At 58.0% G+C, this 24,277-nt stretch overlaps 2 protein-coding genes across 2 annotated transcripts; both read right to left on the bottom strand.

Moving 5' to 3' along the window:
• Positions 1–1,497: 1,497 nt before the first annotated feature.
• On the bottom strand, positions 1,498–21,393 carry VOLCADRAFT_89609 (uncharacterized protein; the record flags this gene model as incomplete). Its single annotated transcript, XM_002949120.1, has 29 exons — positions 1,498–4,230; positions 4,738–4,804; positions 4,893–4,982; positions 5,451–5,524; positions 7,360–7,638; positions 7,867–7,955; positions 8,209–8,401; positions 8,728–8,982; positions 9,289–9,474; positions 10,182–10,322; positions 10,593–10,717; positions 10,796–11,264; positions 11,656–11,940; positions 12,147–12,217; positions 12,882–13,042; positions 13,313–13,420; positions 13,727–13,825; positions 13,933–14,014; positions 14,083–15,889; positions 16,205–16,501; positions 16,813–17,002; positions 17,211–17,687; positions 18,387–18,523; positions 18,802–18,974; positions 19,159–19,291; positions 19,574–20,260; positions 20,372–20,599; positions 20,770–20,928; positions 21,232–21,393. The coding sequence occupies 29 exons, from the start codon at positions 21,391–21,393 to the stop codon at positions 1,498–1,500; spliced, it is 9,957 nt and encodes a 3,318-aa protein (XP_002949166.1).
• An 893-nt stretch (positions 21,394–22,286) lies between these two features.
• On the bottom strand, positions 22,287–23,988 carry VOLCADRAFT_104238 (uncharacterized protein; the record flags this gene model as incomplete). Its single annotated transcript, XM_002949119.1, has 5 exons — positions 22,287–22,682; positions 22,986–23,235; positions 23,267–23,327; positions 23,595–23,640; positions 23,974–23,988. 5 exons carry the CDS (start codon positions 23,986–23,988, stop codon positions 22,557–22,559), a joined length of 498 nt encoding a protein of 165 aa, XP_002949165.1. The 3' UTR covers positions 22,287–22,556.
• Between the last annotated feature and the right edge of the window lie 289 nt (positions 23,989–24,277).

Genomic DNA, 24,277 nt, shown 5'->3' with positions numbered 1-24,277 from the left:
AACTTTATGGTCAAAACCACTGGCGTAACCGCAGCCTACTCCGACACATAGATGCAAATATACCGCTCAGCTAGGGTCGCATCCAACGCGCTCCTGCCGCTTTACGAGCCCTTCACATTGTCGCCTGAAGTACCGATACTATGCACTGCACCGCCTCGCGCCCGTCCACAACCTGCTGTGCTGCAGTCTCAACAAGCAATATGCCCGACCCGAAGCCGTGTCCGGTGGGGCATGCAAGATCCACCTCCGCATCAGCATCCCCAGCAGTACAGCAGCATCAGCGCTTCAAACACCACAGTACCATACGCAGCGACCGTCATCGCTCGGGAGAGGCTTCACAAAGAGGTTTTTCCGGAGCCACATATACAACAGCCACTTCATTTCCGTGCGGCCAAGTTCTCGGCCGGCTGCTGCAACCCCGCTCTTGGTGGTTGTGATAACCGAGCGCAATCTGATAAATGGAGTCCAATAACAAAAAACAGCATGGGAAATGTGGATCGATGAAGTGGATAAGGGCACCCCTAGGCAATCGGGCCGCGGGTTAACACGCTTCGCATCACGCTGCTCCCCCAGCAGGGCCGCGAAAGCAGTGGAATCCGGCACGGTGTGATCCGTGCCGTTCCTCTCGCTAAACTGTGTCGGGATCGGGAAGAGCCCCCCGGAGAGGTGAACCTAAAGGGAGAAGAAGCCCCTGCGTCCTGTCGAATTCACACCACATCACGCACAACGCAGCGTAATACACCACGTCTCAACGCACAATACAAGCAGCAGAGTTCAGGTTTGCCCGAGGAGCGCCCATCACACCAAAAGACAAAGTAACGCTTTGGTGACAGATATGGGGAGCGCCTTGTGATCGGGCCAACGCATATATTCAAAGGAGGGACGATGGCTACCCACAAAAAGGTCAGGTTGGCTTGCATACGTTGAATGCAGTCTCAGTCCCACAGCAGTCTACGGTATGCCGCCCCATCCTAACATACGAGACGCTGACGCGTGCGGTTCCTCGCTGCTTCCAAATGTAGAAATATCATCCACAGTAGGCATTGCAGATGCCACTACTAATACAGTCGCACAGGGTCTGGAATGCCAACCGCCGTAGGTTCACCCCGATCAGGCCCCCCCCACTCTTTTACCTAACCTGTGACCGTAACTGTATGGCCGCCCTAGATTCGACTTCTTCGTGGGAATATTTAACTTGAGACCAAATCAAACATCCACAAAAATGCAGCAACGGTGGGAAACTCAGGAAAAAAAAGCAAAAAGGCAGCCCATCCGTTCACCGCGCGCAGGAAGGGGCGCAACGACAGTTTCATCGCCGCCGCCCGATTTCCCTCACTGACAATGGAATGGCTATTTAACCCTTTCGGCCGCTCCGTAAGCTTTTTGGCGCTGTCCTTTAGCGCTGTTTCCGAGACGCACGCGATCGCATGTGCCGCGACTCATCGCTGGCGTGTGCTCGGAATACGCAGCCAGGCGGCCAGTCTCGCTAAGACTCCGTTATTCATGGCACGAGTTCGGGTCCAGTCCTCGAGCCGCCATCTGCAGCTGCAGCAGTCGCACCATGGGCAGGAGCTGGTGGCCACCGGCGCTCCCAGCAGCGCTGGCCCCCACCAGCGCGCCGCCTAGCACGGACGCGTCCGCGAAGAGCGGTGCCGCCGCTGCGGCAGCAGCCAAGGCAGGGCCGCCAGCAAGCACAGAGGTCATGTGCTCGGGTCCCAATGGAGGCCACAGTAGCGGCGGCCCAGCCGGAGCCGCCAGTGCGCCTTGGAGCGCTAGAGCGCCTTGCAGCGCCAGGGCAGACAGTGGCAAGGCCGGCGGCGCCGCGGCGCCGTGTCCCAGCGCCAGACCGAGCCCACCGGCAGCAGCATTTAGCGACAGCCTGGCCTGATGCGCGTGCAACACAGCCGCGGCCATGTTTGCTGCAGCTGCATTTGCAGAAGCCCGAGTGACAAGCTCCGCTCCTAAGTCGGCTGGGGCAAGGGGCGGCAGCCGACCGGCGGATCCATTGGAACCACCGCACAAGAGGCTGTCTGCGCAGGGGGCCTGCATTGCGCAACCACCGCTGCCACCGGAATGACACTGCGGTGGCAATCGGGACTGCCTTGCAATGGCCCCTGCCCCACTGGCGTCAAGCCCCCCGGCCTCAGCCTCCGTTGTGGGGCAGCCAAGGATGCTGTTCTCTAACTCTTGAGCCACGGCTGCTGACGTCAACTGACGGAAAATGGGCGACTCTTTCGGCACCAGAGCCGATGCTGCCTGCACTCCTTTAGATTCCGCGGGCAAGGAGGACACAGGCCGCCTTGGGCTCCGTCGATGACTCGGTTGCTGTTCGGCTTCGCACTCACGCCCCAGTCCCGACCCAAATCCAGATCTCGCTGAAACCGCTCCGCACTCATTGCCCTCCGCCACTGCCAAAAGACTGCAATCTGGAGTCGCGCCCGGCAAACCCACAGCCGCGCAGCATTTTCCGTCTGCAGCAGGAGTCGGCAGCGGTGCATCGCACTGCTTGTCCTCTCCAGCTAGTTCCTCCTGCTTGACAACAACAGCCGCAGACCCCAACTCCGACGCTGCTGGGCCATGCAATCGATGCGGCTGCTCCGGACCCAACGTGCTGTCCAAAGCGCAGCCAGCCCCGAGAAAATGACCGTCGGCTTCCACCTTCACATCGCAAGGATGCCCCTGAGCTGCAGCAATGTGACGATCGACAGCGGAGCCTGGATCGTCAACTTCGCAGCGTCCGCCAGCTGGGGCGCCGGCCCCCACAACAGTCTCGTCCAACTCAGCGGCAGGACCATTACCGCCATCGGGCCCAAAAGTAACACCACCAGCCCCCGCAGCCTGAGCTGACACAGCAAGGTCCGTGCCCATCGACCTGGTGTGCCCATCCGCCAGCTGCTCAGGGCCGATATCCCCGATACCGCCCTCCTCCCGCTCCACCTTCGTTCCCGCAGGTCGTCGAGGGCTGTCCAAGACGTCACATGCGGCCTCTGCTAGCAGATCCAAGGGGTCCCTGACCTCGCAGACCGCAGCCCCCGGGTCTTCGCCGAGGCCGCTACCGGAGTTCCATTGCGGCCGCCGCACACGCCGTGACGCCATGCCATGGTCGCCGCCGCCGCTGCCGGCAGCGCGGTCCAGGATGTACACCGGCACGGAGCCCAACGGGGTCCGCACATAGCGGCGAACTCTTGGCAAGAGCCGCTGCTGCTTGGTTTCGCTGGCGCTGCGCGCTCGCCGGCACATCTGTGGCGCAACGCCGGGGTGCTGCCCTGCTGCCCAGGTCCAGCCGCCGTGAGATCCCCCTCCACCGCTTGAGGGCTCCTCAGCTGGGCTGCCTTGCCGGGCGCCATCGGGGGTCCCGTACGTGCGCCGCTGGTGCTGGTGAAGCTGCGCGCCTTCCGCTCCGCCCTCTGAATTAGCGGCTGAGCCGTCGTTGCTCAATTCGTGGTGCTCCGTCTCGTCACCGAGGCGGCCACGGGCAGATGAAGGGCGGCTAGCGGCGACGCGGGGTCCCCTGCTCTGGGCGGCCTTGTATTCAATCGCAGCCACATCGCGCGCCCGACAATGCTGCTGCTGCTGCTGCCTCAAGCCGGCTTCCGGCACGGCAAGCTTGGCATCAGGCACATGGCAACTGACCCCGACTGCGTAGTATGGAATTGGCACCAGGTGGACGCCGCTGTCCTGGTGCGACCCTCCCTTAGATGGTTGCGTCTCCAACTGTATCGTACGCCCGTCCGAGTCACGATGTACGACGGTGATATGCACTCCCGTGCGGGCGCCGTGCAAAAGTACGCGCGGGTTCAGCGATTGAGGGAACGACGGGTACGGTGCACGTCGGGATGAATGCATCGGCACTGTAACCCCCACGGCCAGACCGCTGTCCTCATGTCTCTCCCCGTCGTCATGGCTAGTGTCAGCGCCTGAAGCCCACGAAGGCTCCTCAGACAGCCCGTCCGAGGAGGATCGCCTTAGGCCGGCGCCGGGCCGCAATGGCCGGCGGTCTAATGGTCCATCGGTGATGGAAGGTAAACGACGGCGCTTGTCCATGCGTTCAAGTCCTGGCAGGTCTCCCTCCCCATCCCCGGTGTGCTCAAAAACATGGCCCGCCACGTCGTCAGAGGATAAGCGCTTTGCGTGGATGCGGGTACAGTCCGTGTTGAGCTTGCGCGCTGCTGCTGTCACAGCAAGGATTCGCCGTCCGGATAGGGCTACTGGTTGAAGGCGCGCCGCCAACTGCAGTGCAAGGCGTGGCATATAGCAAGGAGCGTGAGTGTTGGTTGATTCTTAAACCATCTCGCCCCTCTCCGCGGGCATGAAGCCAGACCCTGGCGCTGCTGACGATGGGCAAAACGCACATTGGCAGGTATTCCTGGGGGGCGATGTGGATGATGCAGTTGCCTAACATATTAATGTCTGGTTGCCATTCCTGGTGGCAACCTGGCACTGAAGTGGAAAACTCGCGGTAACATTTCCGACACGACAGATAAGCTGGGGCACGGAATTGTGTCCCAGGAGGGTTCCGAAACCAACTCCGTCACTGACCTAGCAGAAGTCGGCATGGGTGAGAAGGATGACGGTGCCCAAAACACCCGGGGAAGGCAGGGACTGCCAGGCCAGTGGCCACGGGCGAAGCTATATCCCGCAATAACACACAACTGTAAGTGCGCCTCTGTACGGCCCGACACCATGAAGTGGTATAAAAAAACACACAAACGCCAGCGAGCACAGAATCGCACATACCTGTTGTTCGGCTGCCTTCCCCGCACGATACCTCTTGTAGTATTCGCAAGTCTTGTGACCCCGCACTCTGGCAGACGAACGCGGAGGGGGACATGCGCATGTAAGCAAACTTTTCCATCTTTACTAGTATATCCTCAAACTTCTCTCGTACGCACCTTCTTCCTTTATTGTGACTGACAGCAAGAAAGACCGAAGGGCGTTCGCTGTTATCAGGCCAAACCTTTTCGGCATTTTCTCTGTGCCACCTGAGCGAAGCATAAGAAGGGCGCCTTAGTAATAAGCATATTATACTGCAATAATGGCCGGCACAGAATGTTCCCATGGTTGGGGTCTAGCAGGTCAAGTGGTCAATTGGTCAAGGGGTTTGTTGGCCCAACAGCCTCCACCGACTCGACGGCGGTGCACACGTCATATGCCCTGTAACGTTTGATAATGTAAGCGTATCTCAGCAGCTGCGTTATCAGCCACGGTTCGTGAGCGACCCGGATATGTTGCGCGCCGACCCCGCAAGATTTCTTGACCAAGACAGCAGATAGCGGATGTGCAAGGAGGCATGCAACAAATACAAGTAAGGAGCAGTCGGCCAGTAATATTCAGTGCATTTCCGCTCGGGGTATATGTTGCATGCGACGGCGCCAAAGGTCCCAGAACCACACAGTAAGTCCACTGGGGCTAGACAAGCTGGTTCAGCCATCGGACAGATGCGGACTTACTTCCTGACGTCCTCCACTTTCGGTTTCATTCCACCATGAGCGTCCGCGTACTCGTCGCACCATCTGTTAAAGGCCTCCCAGCGAAAAGTGACGCCTTCGGAAGACGCCATGCTCCCTCTGAGGCCAACTTGACCAAGGGCTTGGCTTCTTTCGCGAAGCCCCAACCACGTCAGCCCGTGCTTTGCTTAACAGCTCCAGAGCAATGTATCCGGTCAGCAGTAGTCAAACCCATGACTACATATCGCTTTTGGTAATATCCTTTTCGAGCAAGGCTACTGACGAGACTGTTGCATTCCAAGCATGGCGGCGTTCGTACGGTATAACATGCCGCTTTTGGACATGACCACCCCTTGAAGTGCGTCTGTTTGTTAATGGCAGATGCTCTTGTCTCCTGTTAGACTTTGCGCACTGCACAATGCAAATCGTCCAGCAGCATTCCGTGGCCAAGCTTAGAGACGGTCTACCCCTTCGTTAGAGGCGTTCTTGGGAGGAATCCGCAATGAAGTTAATCCATTGATGAAAGCCATGTCTTTGCTCATTTCGAAGTCTCTTACAGCAGTAACGGCGAGTGTAATGACCACAACACCTACCGAAACAAGAAAGCAGCTTTACCTCAGTCGAGGATGGCCAGAAAAAAACAGATTTTGCGATGTACTTGTTCCAGGAGGTAAGCCGTTGCACCCTTGCCTTTGGCCCCGGCTGTCATTTTTGCCCACTTCCACCTGGCAACAAACTGCTGGGAAGGCAACCACTGCCCCAGGTGTGTTGTGCATCGTGTGTCGTGGCTTTTGCAATGTCTTCCTTGGGAGAATTGCCTCGTTTGCGCCAAACCCCGACAACAGCGACACCCGCATTTGGACTCCCGCTAATTCTTTCCCCTTGCCTTCCCGCCTGCCTATAAACGCAGCAGCTCTTGCGCATCATTTGTAGGCTCTGCCACTGCTTCGCTGTACAACAGTTATCGCGTGCTGCGCTGAAGACCAATTGCCTCAACAGTCGCCTTTCCAGTTGCCGTGACATTTTAGGGACTCTTCTCGCACTCTTTGGCTTGCATATCGCACACATGATTTTCGGCAATGGAGAAAACTGTCAGGACTCATCCTTGGGGTGACGCTGTGATAACAACCAGAATAGGAGTGCCCCCGGCGTCCAATTCTAGCACGTTACTGTTATGGACAAGAGGTGGGACTGGTCTTTTCACCCGCATATGCAAGAACGTAGGTCTAGCGAAAAAGTCTCTAAAGTGAACATGTACTAACACCATACTGCGCTGTCAATCTGCTCGCTGGATCAATAAACGGCTGTTGGAGCTATTACGAGCCAAATTTAGCTTAGGGATTGAAGGGAATTGTAAGATAGCTTGTCGTTTCGTTCAGATCAGGTTCAAACCAACGAACCCAAATCAACTCGAATCCATACGCCCGCACACGGAGTTTCAATGGGTTCATGAGAAGCTGCAGGCGGATGGCACATATTCCGCCCATTGTGCTACCCCGGGTGCTACCCATAAATCAGCAACGCCTCATCAGACTCGGGCATAGACTCGAACACTCTGCCTGCCTCGTCAGTTAGCCCCTCGCTGCCACCACTCTTAACACCTGGTTCGCAAGATGCGTTAGTCCAAGCCATTAGCTAAGCCCTAAAGCGCTTAGTTGTGCCAGTGCTGCCGCTGCTGCCGCCTCTTTTGCTCGCTTACGGTTGGCCTGCAGATCAAGGACAGCAGAAGCGGGCTAATTAGAGCTTTGCTCTCAGTTTCGTGACCACTGTCGTCAGAGCACAACCCCAAATCGAATATCTTAGGTAATCAACCAGTCATTCCAGTCGCGCATCAAGATATTATGTTCCAGCCAGGTTAACCACAATTCCAGGCGCTCAGACCCAATCTTCCCGGCCAGCTCCACGCCCTCACCTGCGGCCCGCTGCTGACATCCCCCAGCCCGGCCGCTGCCGGCAGCGTCACCACTGCCGCCGCCCCTGGTCCGTTGCCTGGCTTGTAGCTGTATTGGGGTTGCGGCCAGCGTCGCCTGTCGCAGAGCTCCTTAAGCTCCTGGAAAAAGGGTTTATTGCGTACAATTTTAAATTTGCAAAGATATGAAGATGTCCCACTTTGGCACCGGGAAGGCAGGTTGTAACGTACACGGGTTAAAAAGGTCAAATGATACGGACGTGAATATTCGGTCCGAATGACCTGTCACACCGAAAGCCAGGACTCCGGGGCGTGATGAGCAATCGCGAAACGATATGCGGGAGTGGAAGACCGCAAAGTACGACGCCAGGACGTGTGTCAAAATCATACAAGGAATGACTTTGTAACGAGGACATGCCCAGCATGCGCAGTCACTGCAAGCAGCACGGCGGCTGTCCCTTAACCGCTATCTATGCCGCTTCAAGCCATAACGCTACTTGTTTGACTCACCATCACGACACTCTTGGCTCCGGGCCCCGGGGTCCCCTCGACGCTGTGACTTCCCGCCATCACTCCATCTTCTCGGGGACGCTTGATGCCTTCGGATTGACCGACAGTTAAGTTCCGGTTGGGGTTGTTCGGGTCAACGGAGGGCAAAAAATGGGAACGAGACAGCAACTTATGGGCGGACTTGGCTTGCCATCGATTAGGTTCATACATGCGCGTGACAGCCCGTCCAAAAACCTTCTTCCAGCCAACCCTAAGGCACCAGGAGTCGCCCAAAACTGGACACAACCCATCGCACGCTGACCTGACCCTATTTACAATATAGAGACAATACAGTACGCTGACCTGGAGCCCTGCCGCCACCAGCACCTCGGCTGCCACCACCGCCGGCTCCTGCCCCCGACGCGGAGCTGGGGCTCAGCTGCTCGGAACCGCTGCGAAATTGCAGCGCTCGTAGCCCAACAGTCAGGCCGCCGGTGCTGTCACCATTGATGTCGCCTCCGTCAGCACTTCGCTTTGCCCCGCGGGTGCCGGCGGCCTGCGCGGCACCGGTCGCAGGGGCGGCAGGGGCGCATGAAATGTAAGGAACACTGTCAGACACACCAAGGCTGGTGGGACTCGCGTGTCGGAAAGGGAACAGCCATTGTGCGTATTTGCCCACGCAGCAGTGCCCTCCCCCGCACGTCCACGCCCGCAGCATATCCAGCCGTCCTCGCGCTGAGCGCTCTGGCACCTCACGCCGCCCTTTGCCCGTAGCGTAAGAGACTCCCCTTTGTATTGCACTTGCCAAGTATAAGCCCACTGGGCTCATTCTTTCCCTTGAGACTATTCGCCCACTATCCTGCAAACTCCCACTGGCCTTACCGGCGGTGCCGCCCCCGTCGTCAGGCTCCATTGCCCCGGTGTCCAGCTGCCGCCACCACCACCACCACCGCCACCACCGCCACCGCCGTCAGCACTACTGCCATCGCCTCCCAGCCCCAGAGATACAGTCAGGCGGCTAATGTCCGGCTCCGGAACCGTCTCACCGCCACGCAATGCCGCCATGAGCCGCTCCAGCTCCGCCGCCTCCTCCACCAGACGCTGCCGCTTTTTGTCCATCTCCCGCAACAAGGCCTCCTGTCCATGTAAATGTGCATATGGATGTGATTGGGCATGAATTATCATGAATCCTCTGTAAAAGGCGCACTGAATCCACATGTTGCTTATTAGCTTTTAATGGCCTTGTGCGAGCCTCCCATGAAGGTTTGTAATCCCATTTGTTTCTTTTTTTGTAAGGAACATTCTTGCAACAACGCTATAAACACCGTGCGCACCCATCGTGTAGAAGCGCGCAAGGATTGCACACAGCTAACAACGCGCCTCGCCCAGGCAGAGCGCTGCTGCGCTGCCAGGCCAAGGCCTAATCACCCTCACCACACTCACCCTCTGGGCCGTATCGAGCTCCCTACGAGCACCTCCGGCCTTGCGGGCCATTTGGGCCGCCTCCCAGGACTCCCCTCGAGCCTCTGACAGCAGCGGCGGCCAGCCCACAGGCACCACACGCACCGCCTCACCGCCATCGGGAGGCAGCGCTCCCTCAAGCCACAACAGCGCCGCGAGGGCGGCCGCCTGGGAGCAAGGTGGCAGAAGGCGGATAGGGTTAAGCGGCATGCACCAGGACAGCAGGCGTAGGTAAGGCAGGAATTAGAGGGCGCCCAATGGGTCTCAGGGCGCCCAGAGCGGCATGCGGAAGCAAGCAGCAAGAGGATGAATGAGGGTACGGACAGATCTCGGGGTTTCTTTTGATCAAAAGCTCGGGCGGGAGTGCGAACGTTTGGCAGACGATTGCTGTTTGTGGCCCCGGACTCCTGTTGGATTTCACACGTTCTCAGCCAGCTGTTCGCACCAACCCCGGTGAGGCCCTCAATGGTTAGTGAAGGGCGAGGTGAAGCCCCAGACAGTCCTTCATAACAATGAAGCAGAGCTCCACGATGAAGATGTCCGTGACACCGGTAGAGACAAACCTGAAAATTCTCTTGGGCCAAAAGATGCCTAGATGCCTAGAACCCGCATGATGCCTAGATGCTTAGATGCCTTGGGCCACAGATGCCTAGAACCCGCATGGTTCAAAGAGACCGGAAGCGAGGACTCCCATCCATCGCTGCAGTCACATCCTCCATAACCACACGAACGCCGTGCAGGCACAGGTTCCCTCTAAACCCTAAGCCAGCCCCTGGTCTCCAAAGGTGCAGGTGCTTGTAACGCTACCGACGGACGACCCCCGAAACCCACCGCACACAGCTTCCCTCCCCACGCGCTCATGGCCGTTGACTCACTTGACATGCTGCATTGATGCCCCCGGGTACGTGCATGTCCGGCGTAATTGTCACCCCAAGGTGCGACAGGATGCACGAGGCGGTCACTAGCGGTCTTCGAGCTGACTTCTTCACCACCAGGCTGTAGCACGGCTCGGGCAGCTAGCGAGGAGGATAAGGAACCAGTCATGTCAGGGCGTCAGGGGGCCTTGCCAGGCTGGTCTGAGAACGATTGGGTCACACTACTATATTTGGGTGGCGGCATCTGGGCCATTTGAGCTTTGGCGTTCTCTCTGTGTGCATGAATTCACCTATGAGTGATACTAGATTGGGAGGCAGCGGGGCGGTAAAGTGATGTAATCACGGCAGTTAAGCACCAGGTGGATTTCCTTGACGCCCTGCATGTACAGCCGGTACGATGTCGAGCCTTACGTTGTTAGAGCGGCAGTACTCCAGAAGATGCTCCTTGGGCCGCGGCCCGCGCCAGCCGCGCGTCTCACCAGCAGCCCCCTCAACCTCGACTTCGCCAGAGGCACCGCCATCGGCGGCGGTGGCAGCTGTAGCGGCGGAGGGACCGCAGTCTCCTGTCGCGTTTTTTGGTGGAGACTCTCCATTCGGCTCCTGCTGGGCCGCACCTGGTTCAGGCCCCGGCTCGTCTGCGGGCTGGCCGTTGTTGCGTATTCCCGGCTCAATATCAGCCTCTGGCTCTGGCTCAATACCAACCCCCGACGGCGCCTGGCTGTCGCCTGCAGCAGCTCCGGCTCCGCTTGCCGCCGCAGCGCCTGGCTGCTGACCCTGGACTGGCCCTCCTGCCTTCCCTTCCAGCCCTGAACGCTCCTGCTGCTGTTGCTGCGGTGGCAGCCCTTCGCCAGGTGCCTGCTCCTGCTGCTGTGACGGCGGCTGAGTGGGAGATGCCCCCTGCTGGTGCTCTTGGTTGGATGCGGCGGGAGGCACCATTGCCGCTTGGATCAGGCACATTAGGTTGGGATCCAGCTGGGAAATGCGCCACTCCGGGTGCCTAGCGCAGGACAAGGGTGCGCAGGACGTGGGGCCCGTAGCAGTGAAATGGGAACGCAGAGACGTCAGTACAGCGACGCGATAATGCTGGCAGGTTGGGAGGTAAGTGGCAAATCCCACATGTTGCCGAATATGTCTGGCAGCTTCGATCAAAACCCGGCAGAGTTGCCACAGTCTCCGTTTTCATTGGCTGCTTCGGCAGTGCGTTGCCAGCAGTGTCATGGCCCCGGCCGGAAGGAACCGTGCTGACGAACCGAGATGGGGAAAGGATATGGACTACGAGGGCCCGAGCTCAGGTTCACGCTTGCATTGTCATCTCGTTCGTTGGAACACGAACTCTAAACCTGCTACGTGCAGCGGCCCCAAAGCCTCGTTTAAGCCCACCAGTCAGTCGGCTGCCCGGCGAATAACATACGTCTGCCCATCCTTTACTAGGCTACCTTGAACCCCTAACCCCTTTTGCGGCCCCCAGCCTGACCCTGGCGTCGCACTTGTTCAGCAATGCCTTAAGCTTCGCCAAAAAGGGCGCAATCCCGGCTTCCAGCAGCAGGTTGGCCCCCTCCTCATCCTCATTGGCATCCACAGCAGGCTGCCCACCGGCGCCATTGTCCGCCCTAAGAATTGCATTCACCGGCGGGAATATGCTGCGGAGGGGGTGCCACTCAGCTACAGCGCCCGGGGCACAGCGTGGCGTGGCTGTCTCGGGCTTAACGCCCAGGGCCACATACAGGCGCACTAAGGCGCCTGTTTGAGGGAACTCAGCCTAACGTTTCACGAGGGCGAGGGTAACGGGTATATGGGTACGGCGCAAGGCGCAAACAGGAACAAAGAGCTCATTATACGTCCTTCAACAGGAAAAGCAGAAACCTAACCTCATCGTTCAAACCTCCTGCCCATCCTAGCAGCTGACACTCACTTGCAATGACCTCAACGCCTGATCACAACATGTCTGTACGAATCCTTCCTTACCTCAATCCAATGCGTTCTGCTTATTTTATCGCCAACGTCCAAACCAAGCAACTGCCTCACGGCCGAGGCTGCTGCAACCACATGAACATCGCTTTCGGTGGTGTGCGCAAATGGGAAGGCCCACCCGCTTTCCTCTTTATGTTTGATAAGTAGGACCTCTCCTAGTCCAGGAGTAAATATGGCTGCACCATATTCTCGTAAAGGTGCCATGACAAAGTATTTTTTTAGTAGCGCCTTCCGGAGGCGTTAAATGTTGTTTAGTGTTTTATGGAACATGACCATGCTACCTTATGATGCCGAGCGCGGATTTGTAGCAAGTATACATGGCCAACATTCTGGCGACAAATACGTACGACCAGGAGGTTGAGTGATGTAAGCAAATGTTCCATACATGTAACCACGCTTGATAGCTAGTGTCCATACACGACTACTACTACCCTCGGACCGTTATTGTACTGCAAGCGACTCCAAGCGGTGTAGTCCGAGTCTCATATTTATACGTAGACACTAAGGGTTATAGCGGGTGTCGCAAATCCACCTTATTATGATACGGTAGGTCGTGACATTCGTCTTCCACCCACATCCCGAGCGCATTAACGCAAACTGGTGGATCAGATGCCAGCTGCAATACGACACCCGCAGACACACGCCCACACCCGCAGACACGTCCTATCACACCGGGTTTCCAATCTGCCGGGCACTCCACTCAGTCTCCGGCAGGAACAAGGGATGCACCTCCGGCATATAAATCAACAATCCACTGTTCCAGCTTTTTTTCCGGGAAGCATGAGTCCCTTACGCTGCAACACGTGACGTCCTTATAACTCCTGTCCTTATAACTCCATTCGACAGACCATGTCTGAGACGCAACTGAGAGGATGTCTGCGGCTCGAAACCTGCACACGTACCGACAAGGCTAAAAATACAACTTAACCCACTTAATTTCCTGCGTGTTGCACCCCTTCCTGCTTGTGGTGCTGTACCTTGAGATGGCGACAGACACATGCGCCGTTCGTATTCTGGCTCCAACTGCTTATAATCTTGAATTGAAGCCGCATGCAAAATGCCATCGCCGCCAAACGTCCGCTTTTACCTGGCGGGCTTCTGTATCAATGACAAGGGCATGTAGCTAGCGCCTCGCCCCCCAGCCGCACGCGCATATTCACCTACGCTCCTCCTTTCCCCCTGCCTCGCCTGGTGTCCGGACCCTGCGAGTCGTGAAGTACATCTCCCTGAGCAACACGATGTGATTCAACCGCAATTGCTGCTCCGCACTTGGCAGCACCGAACAGAGACAGGGAAGAAGGCCACAGAATACAATCAAACAAAACGTGTAAACGACAACTTTCCAATACAAAGATCGTATTCTCTTTAATCTTTCATTCACCCCACCAACGTCACCACAGTATGACACATCTTGTATCTCCATCCACCGCGTGCCGCGTGCAAATGCGGCTGGCCTCAGGATTGACGTTGGACACCCATTTTGGGCAACGATACCCTCAGTAGCAGATCCTGAATTTTGAATCACTTGCCGTCCGTGGACCACTGGAATGGCTTCGCTGAACTGCTATCCTTACCGCCGGAAGCGACGTCCGAATATTACCCGGCAACGGCCGGAACCCTGCATACCCCTAAGAGTGTAGCCAGTTATCAAGAGCTTGCGGCGGTGCACACGGCTGCAAAGGCGACGGCCAACCTGGCAAGAATGACGGCTGGTACTGCGGCTGAAATGCCAGCTGCTGGAATCCAGCAGGCACCGTGCCGTACAGGGGCGGGCCCCCACCAAATGGACCGGGTGCGAGACTCGGCGGCGCGTATGGACGCTGAAGCTGCTGTACCCACGGCGCCGACTGTGGAATGCTGTGCTGCATAAGGGAAGAAGGCGCCGAGGGGGGAGCTGCGAAAAGCGTGGGTGGTACATGTGCTGCACTACCTTGCTCCATAGGGCCGTGTGCCAGCGAAAAAGGCGGGGCATGGACTTGCAGACCCAGCCTTGCCGGCATGTGCAGGGCCGGGTACAAGGCGGCAGGTGGTGGTGGTGTCGGCATGCCGTCGAACGTCGGCCGGTCATTGGGTGCCGCTGTAGTGTCATACATGTCGACAGCTAAAACGTGTCCTTGGTTCCCCAGGCTGGCTTGCTGCGCAGACGACGGAGGCGGGGCCTGAGGTGTGCCCCCAAAGGAGAGATCACAGAGGGACATGCAGTCGCCCAATGTGCAGTCCATCTCAATGCTGGGCATATCGCCCGAGGGAATGGGCTGTACCAGCGGAGCATGTGCTGAGTTGCTCGCGGCGGGCCAATGCTGGGGCAGGAACGACGTTGCGGCAGCTACACACTGTCCGTCAAGCGCGCCCTGCAGCTGAGGCGAAGCGTCCTGCACTGCCGGGAGAGGAACCGGAACCGGAACTGGGACAGGGACAAGGACAGGAACAGAAGGCTGCTCCTGCACCTGCGGGTTCGCCTGATAGGGGCCAGGCGGAGCCAAGGCTTGGGCCTGCGCCTGCAGTGGAAAGATGCCCAAGTACTGCTGTCCCTCCATGCCGTGGTTGGGTGGCTGGGCCGCCTCCATCAGCGAATCGAGTGATGCCACGGGTGTGACAGACACAGAAGACTTTGCGTTAGAGGCGCTAAAGGCGGCTAGTTTGAACTCCTCTCCTGGAGACGGTCCTACGGAATCACCAGCCTGTGGCATCGGCGCCTGCGGTTCCGTTGCCACTACAGCCATCATCTGAGATGATTCCGTTGCCAGCGCTAGCGATGCCTGCGGCTCCTTGGCGGCCGGTGGTACCCCTTGCGCCTCTACCGAAGATGTGCGCTGCCCCGCGGGCGCCGTTGCACTCTGAGCCTCTGCCGCCAGCAGTTCACTTACCTTCAACCCTTCTTTCTGCTCGTCTTTCTCTGTTTCCTCATCCACTGGTTTTCTCAAGTGCGGCGGCACGTACACTCCGTTCCGCGACTTCACGGTGAAAGATGCGGCGACAGCCGTCTTGTCAGGGCGGGCCTGCATTGGCTCCAGGTCCAAAGTCTCTGGCAGTTGGGGCAGCGGCCGAAGGTCACGCCGCAGGGAACGCTCGGCGGCTCCGCGGAAAACCGTGCTGTCGCTGTCGCCGGAGCTGGGCTCCTGACAACAGATCGGGGCGCGGGAGCTCCATTCTAATGATCCGTTCCCTGCACACGGCACAGGTGGTAGCGGTGGCAGCGGCGCCGCTGAGGACAACCCATGCATGGGTAGCGGTGGCGGCAGCCGCTGTGGACGAAGCAGTTCCGACATTAGAGGCGCGTTGCCGTATGCCCGTGGAGGGACGGGCTGTGACGCCCGACCCGACGTTCGTGCCGCCGATGCCACCGCCTTTGGATCGGGCTCCGCTGACTCCGGCTCATCCGCCCAGTTGAAGCCGCTGCTGAAAGTCGTGGAGGCATCGCCAATACTCGTGGTAGCAGACGTTGACCTCGTTGCCTGCGGTGAAGCACCCGATTCTTGAGCGCTGGCAACGCTTGCATCTACTCCGGAAGAGGAGCGCTTGTCGCTGGGACCGCCATCATGTGTGTCCTCCTCATACAGTTCGGGGCCTTGGAGGTTCGCCAGCACCGCAAAGCCCAGCCGCGGCAACCTCCCCTGAGCTTGGCCTGGCGCTGCTGCGCCTGTCCTCGAGCTTCGCGCAACCCCCGTGAGCCTCTGCAGCGCCGCCGCTAAGTTAAGCTCATAATAGCTGTGGCATCGGCGGCATCGTGATCCTTCCTGCGCGGTACCAAAGAGAAGTCCCTTGCAGCAAGTCATTAAGAGACATTATGCACGTACTCTTGAATCCATAAATCATGAAGCAGTTGCCAGGCAACGCAACGAAACTCTTCATAAAGCCACAGGTGTTCCTGCAGAGACACCCCAACACGTAAATCGGGGACCCGCAAAAATACATCCCGACAAAATTGCAAATATGCGCGAGCACGCTCAAGGGGCAGGCAACCACAAAAGGATTGCTGCCGCAGCAGCAACAGCAGCAGCAGTAATCCTTCACCGATCACGACAGCAGCTAGGCCCCCATTCCAAACTCACCCTGCAGAAGCTAAGGTAGAATGTCAAATCCTCCGGGAGCAGCTGCCGGCTTCCTGCCGCAGGTTTGGAAGTGTCGCGCTTTTCCAAGTTGCCCTCGTGTCCCTCACTGTCAGCGCTGCCACCCGGGGCAAAAATGCCATCCGCGCTGGGTGCCTTTGTTAGGTCAGCAGCGTAGGGCACATTGTCGAGTAAATGCGATGTAGATCGCCGGTACAGTTCGTATAGGTTACGAGTATTGAGCCACAAATCGGTCCCGATTTTACCGACGGCTCGGAAGCAACGGGTTGCACGCTTAGCCTGTGTGGCAATCGTGTCCTGATTGTGCGAGTCAGCGAGCTGTATCCTCCCTCAAGGTAAAAAATGGAGCATGCAACTGCGCCATGTGGGATGACCTTGGCTGGAAGATTATCGCCCAAGCCACCCAGCCTGGAGTTTGTAAAAAACAAAACCCAGTTGCATCCATGCCAAATCCTTGCGCGGTTGCCTGTTGTTGCAACGCGAGGTGAACATGGTTCGCTAAGGACACAGTTGGGGTAAAAAATGGCACATGTATTGTTGGATTGCCCTGCCCATGTAGCCATCCCCGGCGTGCAGCCATCGAGGCTCACCTGAGGTAATGCGTTTCCGTGTGCTCCTGCACCCGCCTCCATTCTCGGCAAGACCACAGCCCAGCCGATCTGCGACAGCCTGTCGATGAGCGACGGGCACAGCTCCGGCTCTAGCGGCTTTGAGGGCCAGTGCCGCGCCGCGTCAAACACCGGAGTCCGAGTGGTGCTCCCCTCTCCCAGGTCCAAACTCCTGGGAAACCAGATCAAAGGCAAGCGATCCAGGAGTCATATTACCCGACACAGGTCCATGCCCAAACGACATACGACATCACCACGCTCACAATGCATGCCCCGCCGGACAGCAAGCCGATGTGCAGAAAAACAATTTCGGGGAGCTGACATCTGTTGAACCCTCACTCGGCACCTCCCGCCCCGAAGGTGAACCCTTCCCTCCACACCTCCAAAAATGGCCAAAGGGGCAGGTCGAATGCCCTCCATTGTGCCGCGACCCTGCCTTCCGCCGCCAGACCGGCGTGCACCAGGGGCTGGTGCAGCGCAAAGCCTTCAGCAGCGGAGCCACCTCCGCGGGTACCAGCTCCGTAACGTCCTCATTCCTGCTGGCGTCCGCGGTATCTCTTCGCGACCCCGACGCCACTCCAGAGCCGCTATCCGACGGCTGCTGCCGCCCGCCTCGGCAGACAGCTGCCGGTGGCGTCGATGAAGCAGCTGTAGTAACGGCCCCTCGATCTGATCCGCAGCCAGTGGTTCGGGCCCGCGGCACCGGTAGCGGAATCTTAAAGTAGTCCTGGACCAACGCCAGAGCCTTCCGGAGATCGGGGTTACCCTGCTCATTGAGTGGCGCTAGTGGTAGCCGCGACAGCCAGCCCTCTCTATGGTCGCTTGACAAGGACTCCGCAAGACTCGGCATGAGGCTCCTAAAGGACAGGAACGGCACAGGGAACGGACAGAGATTCAGTTCGCAACGGACCCGTGCGTGGCCGTGTGCAAATGACCAGGTTAGAGCATCTTGCGTATTGATTATTGCAGCGCGTTATTGTAGCCGTCGCCGTCGAAACAGACCTCGTGCCGGAAAGCGTTCGCGCATGTTAAACGAGGAACCCCAGCACATACCAGAAACGTGTGTATGTCAGCTTGAGACATGACACAACGACCCCCGACATTGCCGGAACATTGTAAACCATCGACATTGTCGGGAGCGTGGGACTATGGCTAGCTGCTGAAATGTGCAGTTGAGGTCAAAGTTGATGGACCGAGATTCGCACGAAGGATTGGTGGCGACTGCTGAACCCTCTGTCTCTACGGATGTTCGGGTGAAAGGATGAGGGGGGACCCTAGAAGGCAGAATCAACCGCCTCGGACTTGCAGCTCGGGTATGGCGTGATGCACATTGTGGCAATGGTGGATTGCGCTGTATGGTATTCGAATCCTACATATGACAATCCAAATGTGTGCAAACAGCCTAGAAGCCTCCCACTCTGTGAACACAACAACAACAACAACAACGAGCACTGCCGGCTCGTAACCATCCTGCCTCTTGTGTCAAGAGCAACTATTCCCAACGACAACACAAACTACTGTCACCGCCCTTGTCCACGGCTGCACCCAGCACGTACTTGTACCAGTCCATCTGCCATGCGACGTTGTCCGACTCCAGCACGAGTGCGTGGACTTGGGATGGCGTCAAGGAAGAGACCTGCAAGGCCGCCCCGCTGCCGTCAGCCGAACCAATAACGCCGTCCTTCACCCCGTCCTGCATCGAGAGCGGACCGCCATCAAAAAGGAATCAGTTGCAAAAGCGGGCAATCATCCAGCCTTCAGTGCAAAGCATCAAATGCCTTACAGTCCTTGCATTTATTACAACAAAGATTATTGGCAAGAGTCAGAAAGGAGTTACGAGAAGGAAGCTCGTAGCCATGTAGGCCCATCTTTGCACGTACATCGTGTTCCCTGCATGGCTCCCTACTTTGCATCATCTCCTGATAGCCACCTACATGTGCCGGCAACCATGGAGCCTTCCCTGCGCCTCACCCGCTTGAAGATCCTAAGGAGCAGGACATTGCCGTACACCTTCTCATTCAGCAACGCTGATATGGTGGGATTAAGCAGCTGGGGTTGGCCGGCCCAGGCGGGGGCCGCACCCCTGTCCGCCCTCACGACCACCGCGGCAAAATTGTGGAACAGAAATGCCACGAGTAAATCGTCTGTAGGGCACAGTCACGGGATCGTCAGGGCCGTGTGGGCCGCGGGCCGTGTCGGCATGTAATGGAAGCATACGTTTCATCGCTACCATGGTTACCATGGTTAACTACGCATAGGGGTCCACAACTGCACTCACCCCAGCAGCTCGTAGACAGCCAGAAAGTCAAGACAGAACACAGCACTCACCCTCTGCGTCGCCGAGTGGCTTGCCGCGCGCATCAAGCCACCAGTCGAGGTCAAAGCCGTAAATGCCTCTGAAGAGGTCGGGGTCTTTGCGGAAGACTGATGTAAGTGCGCGCGTCAGCGTAGCCTCAACACCCTGACCGGCAAGGTAATATCGGTACGTGCGCACAACGGATCAGAACGGGGGCAACGTGAAGGCAACGTCGAAAAACCATAGATTCTGTGCATAATCGCGCTTCAGGATAAAGAGAATGTCTACAAAAACAGTGCCAGGATTGAAAGCCCTGTGGAACGCATGGGACTGGGCGAATGCCATTGCAGCATGCTCAGATTTTGCAGAGTAAGGACCAGAGTGGCCAACAAATCCCCCGCATCCGGACTGCCTGGCCCCGCCAACCCGTCGCTTTCGATACCGCACCTTAAGGTCTGTCCCAAACGCCACGCAAGGACGCGGCCTCTGCGGAGGGCGCAACGGGTTGGCTGGCCAGTGGGCGCCGGGCCCACCAGGTGGTTCGGGATCCGGGTGGCTTTGCTTTAGCAAGGCGCCGCCCTTCCGCCGCTGTTGCGGCACTTGCACCTGCTGTTGTAGCTGCTGGAGCCGAATGTTTTCCTGCTGGGATAGCTGATATAATCGAAATTGCTGCATGTGCTGCTGCTGAAGAAGCAGCAGGTTACGTTGCTGCAGCTGGAAATATTGGAGCTGATGCAATTGGTGCTTAGCCTGTTGTTGTTGCTGCTGAATCCTTTCAAGCTGAAGCTGGTGAATATGCTGCTGCCGGTTGTACTCCAAGAAGGCTGAATCCAATTTCTGGCGACCCACAACAGGATACGGCACGTTCGCGGTGTTGCTAGCCGCATTATGGCCGCCGTCCTGTGCAACCCTGGAGCCTGAGGCGGCGCAAGCCGCTCCATACACAGAGCTGCTTTTGTCAGCGGCTTCCGTGGCTTGACGTGGGGCATCAGCTGAGCGTGAGCTTGATTCCTGTGATTGAGGCTGTTGTAATGATCCCGCCATGTGCACGTTCGCCATGCAAGACCGGTTCGCTTCCTCTGTATATCCCTTTTTGGTCGGCACCGGCTGGAGCCCCGCAGCGACCGCCGATGGCTGTGGGGTGCGGGGCGGAGGGGGCGACAACAGTTGCACACCACCAGCGCAGCCCGCGCCGCTGTTACTGCTGGCGTTATCAAGCGTGCTGCTCTGTGGGACTATGCTAACGGTATCGCCTTGTATCAGGATGCGCCCTTGGGTATTGGGGTCGCACAGCACAGATGGGGCCTCCGGAGGGGTTCCTGGGGCTGTTGGTGCTGACCCGGTCGAGCCCAGTAAAGTAGTTTTGCCAGTGGGGGCAGGGCCCGGTGCCGTCGGCTTCGGTGCTGGTGGACGGCAATCCACTTGCTCCTGACCGACCGCAATGACCTCCGGAGAAGGCAATCCAGGCGGGCGCTGAGGCGGCCGTGGACGCAGGGCGGTGACAGTGGCGGCATCTGCCAGCGCGACAGGAGCAGCTGCTTCAGGGAGGGTGGGCATCATCCGTCCTGCTATGGCTGATGAGACTGCAGCTTGGGGATTCACGGGAGACGCGTCTAAGAGGGCGACTTCATGCGCATGCGCACCCTGTGCCCCGACGGCGGCGTTTTTGCTGCTAACGCCCGCCGAGGGGCAATGCCCCGAAACGGGGTGGCTGTCGCTTTGGAAAGCGCGCTTATGCCCGGGGCATGCAGGAAGGGGCATGATGTCCAGGGGAAGATCCACCCTTGGGAGAAGATCGACACCTGCATGAACGCGTGATGGGGGTAACCTTGATACCACAGCGTTCCGTAGCCCTTAGCTCTTAAGCTTAAACCGGTAGCACGATGCACACCGCGTATGTCCATCAGGCATACCGCGGCATGACTCCCTGGTTTAGTCTATTCCAGTCCTAGGTCGAGCTTCTGGGCATAATCCCCGTCCATGAGCCACACATACTAGATACGTCGCGAGGCTTTAAAACGTGCGCAAGGTGAACCTGCAATCCTGGATAGGGCGGGCCAAAGATTCCTTAGCACAACTCTCCACCTACCCGTGAGGGCCCTGACCTCTTCAACGCTCCGGAACACCGGCACAACCACCCCAGAAGCTTTCGTCTGAACACGTGACGCCGCCGTGCGGACTGCGACCGATGCTTTCGCTTGGGCGGCGAGTCCGCGAGCTTCAAGTTCTGCGATCTTCGCATACGTGCGGTCCTGCTTTGGGGCCATTGTCAGCCCTTTGCCTTGGGGTCCGGCGTGCGGCCGTTCGTGCGGTTACGCTCTGCCGCTGTCAGCCCTTCATCTGGTGTCGACCACCTACTTTGCAATCCTAGGGCTTACCCAGCATGCAATCCTAGGGCTTACCCATATATCCTTAAAATCCTTAATGGTATGCGCAAGTGGATGCCGGGATAGGCCGAGAAGAAAGGAGTAGGTACAAACTACAAAGTAGTGGCACAGGCATATGAGTTACAGCATGCTAAGGCAACATGCATTTCTCACCACATTATGCGTAACACAGTAACTCTCGCACGCGAAGCAGATGGCAACTTGCCAAGCGATGTACTGCAGCGGTGGTTTAAAGACGACAGCCAAGCCGTAACGGAAGCTAACGCACATAGCGGGTTGAGCGCTCATCACTGAGACAATCAAGCTTTTAATTGCAGAATACTTGCATATTTAAGATAGAGATTTGGTTGGCATGTCACTTGGTGGAGCTGTCGAAGGCGGCCTGGCGCATTTGCGCAAAGAGCTGCAGGTGACACTTGTTATCTGAGGCAGCGTAAATGGGAAAATTTTACTGACAATGAGCTGGCTGCTCATCCAGGCACATCGGAAATTGCTTGCAGTTCTAGAGATAGCAAAGCAGTGTAATGTCTCAGCATTCCATGCAATCGAGGCGCCAGCGACTGTGTTCCCGAACATAGCAGCTCCTGGCGTGGCACTCGGATCGGCCCTTGCTGGGCCGGGCAGTTCATTATCTCCTGGTGAAATGCACTTAGGTACGGTTGGTTGTAAATGATGTACAAACTGCAGCCCAGGAGCGGACCATGAATGTGGCCAGCTTTAAAGTTCGCGTCACAGTTACGGGAATTCCAGTACAACGCTGATCGGATGTACCTCTCATGGCTTACTATGGCTTTCCATACTAATATGGACCCACGCAGGAGACGCCTGCAGTTCTGGCCTCCTGGCAGAATCAGCAGCACCAAGGACCGCTTCCATAAAATATTGTATTGATGTTTCAACAAGCAGCTCTACCGTTGAGCCGCAGCGGGCAAGCCACGAACGCTCGTCCGGGAGGTCAGCCCCAAAGCGGCCAACGGGAACAGTGGCCGCTACCTCTGTGAGCACAGGGAGTGCGGCGATTCGGCCACCCTGGCAGAGTTCCTTCAGCCGTGCTGCTCCAGCGTCAGCCGCAGCTCGCTCGGAGCTGGGCGACGGTCACCATGAGCTGCAACTGATCCATCACCGCCGTGCCCGCCGCGCTGGAGGCATACCCGCAGCTGCAACACAACCTAGGATCGCGTCAGCGGCCCCGCAGCGGCAAGCGGCGGATGTTCATGCTAGTGATGGCGGCGACAGGAACGGCGACAGTGATCTTGCTAAGGTTCTGGGGGAGCTTGCAGCTGAGGCAGCCATGTCCGTCATGACTAAGGCAGAACCTAAGTTGTCGCGGATAGACCGAGATGGCGGGGGCAGGCTATGGCGCCCCGGGCAGCGAGCACGTCACCGTGGATCCAGTCAGGGCACGGCTGCCAATGCCGTGGCGGCGGCATATCAAGCTGCAAAAGGAACAACAGCCACAGTGATGTGCTCACGTGACGTGGCGGCCTTGGCTCAGAGGACGCAGGCCCAACGCACGACCTGCGACGCAGCTGTGCAGACCTCACGAGCCCTGCATAGCACCGGAGCCGGATCGGTTGACCCTTCAGCTGCACCTGCATCGTCGGAAAAGTTACCCGCGCCAGAGGCAAACAACGCCTCATATGCTGGACTCTGCTCTGGTGTTGGCGTTGTGAGAGGTCCTTCTGCCGCAAGAACCACGGTACTTGCTCACGATCAGGCAGCCTGTTGCAGCAGGCAGTGCGCTGACATACACCTTGGACAACACGGGGTTCGCGCTGCGCCCGTGATGGGTTCGTTGACAAACTCTTGCCTCCCTGCACCCACGGGTGGCAGCCACAAGCGGGCTGGCACCCAGTTCGCAGGGCACGCAAAGGCTGTCCTGCCAGTCTACGCTGTGGAGGATAATGGTATCTGTGCCAGAAAGGACTGTACCTGCACGGGGTGCCGCCAGGGCAAGTCCGGTTCAAAATCATCAGCCTTTCCTACGGTTGATCGTGTGATTAGCCGACGAGAGCGCCTTTCGGCGCTGCTAACGACGCGCCGCCGTGCCAACGATGCAGCGCCTGAAGTGTTGGCCTCACTGGGCAGCTCCGAAGTCCTGAGAGATGTCAGAAACTCTTTGTCCACCTGTGCACCAAAAGCAACCCAAGGTTGCCCGTTGGACTGGGTTATACCACCTGCCAGTACAGCACAAAAGGTTGCGGACCAAAGCCAAGACACGACTTGGGCGCAGGGGCAGTGTACGACAGGGGCAGTTAATAGCTGCCGTCTTCCAGGTACGAGTGGAGGCAGGGCGGGTGAAGTTCAAGACGGGCATACCAGCAGCGGCCGGCAACAGGTGCTGGGCAGCCGGGGTAAGCGATTTGGCAGCAGCGTCACGCCCGCAGCTAGGAGCAGAGGCGATCCTGATCTTGCTGCTGATGCGTATGCGACAATGAGGGCGTGGCGGGCACGCCGCACCGCTGCCGCTGCCATTATCTGCCGAGCGGCTCGCCGTTACTTGGACGCACGGTAGGTGTGCATATGCCCATGCGTCTAGGAACCAGGAAGGAAGGGTAACTGGGTGTATGCGAACAGTTTCCTGCGGGCTACAGGACCGTGAGCTTCATTGAAACTCGTTGCAGGCGGTTTTTGTGGAGCCGTTTGAAAGGCGCATAGGTACATGACCATGCGGAGGCTTTGCCTTGCCTATTGCACCCTGCTTGTGGCCCCATGAATCTAGGTGGGGGACGGTGATGACACAGCTTGTGGCTGCCCAGTGCTG

This window comes from Volvox carteri, assembly GCF_000143455.1.
Source record: "Volvox carteri f. nagariensis unplaced genomic scaffold VOLCAscaffold_13, whole genome shotgun sequence".
In the NCBI taxonomy this organism is placed as follows: Eukaryota; Viridiplantae; Chlorophyta; class Chlorophyceae; order Chlamydomonadales; family Volvocaceae; genus Volvox; species Volvox carteri.
The sequence above is the reverse complement of the archived record's forward strand: the minus strand, read 5'-3'. Positions and strand labels throughout refer to the sequence as shown.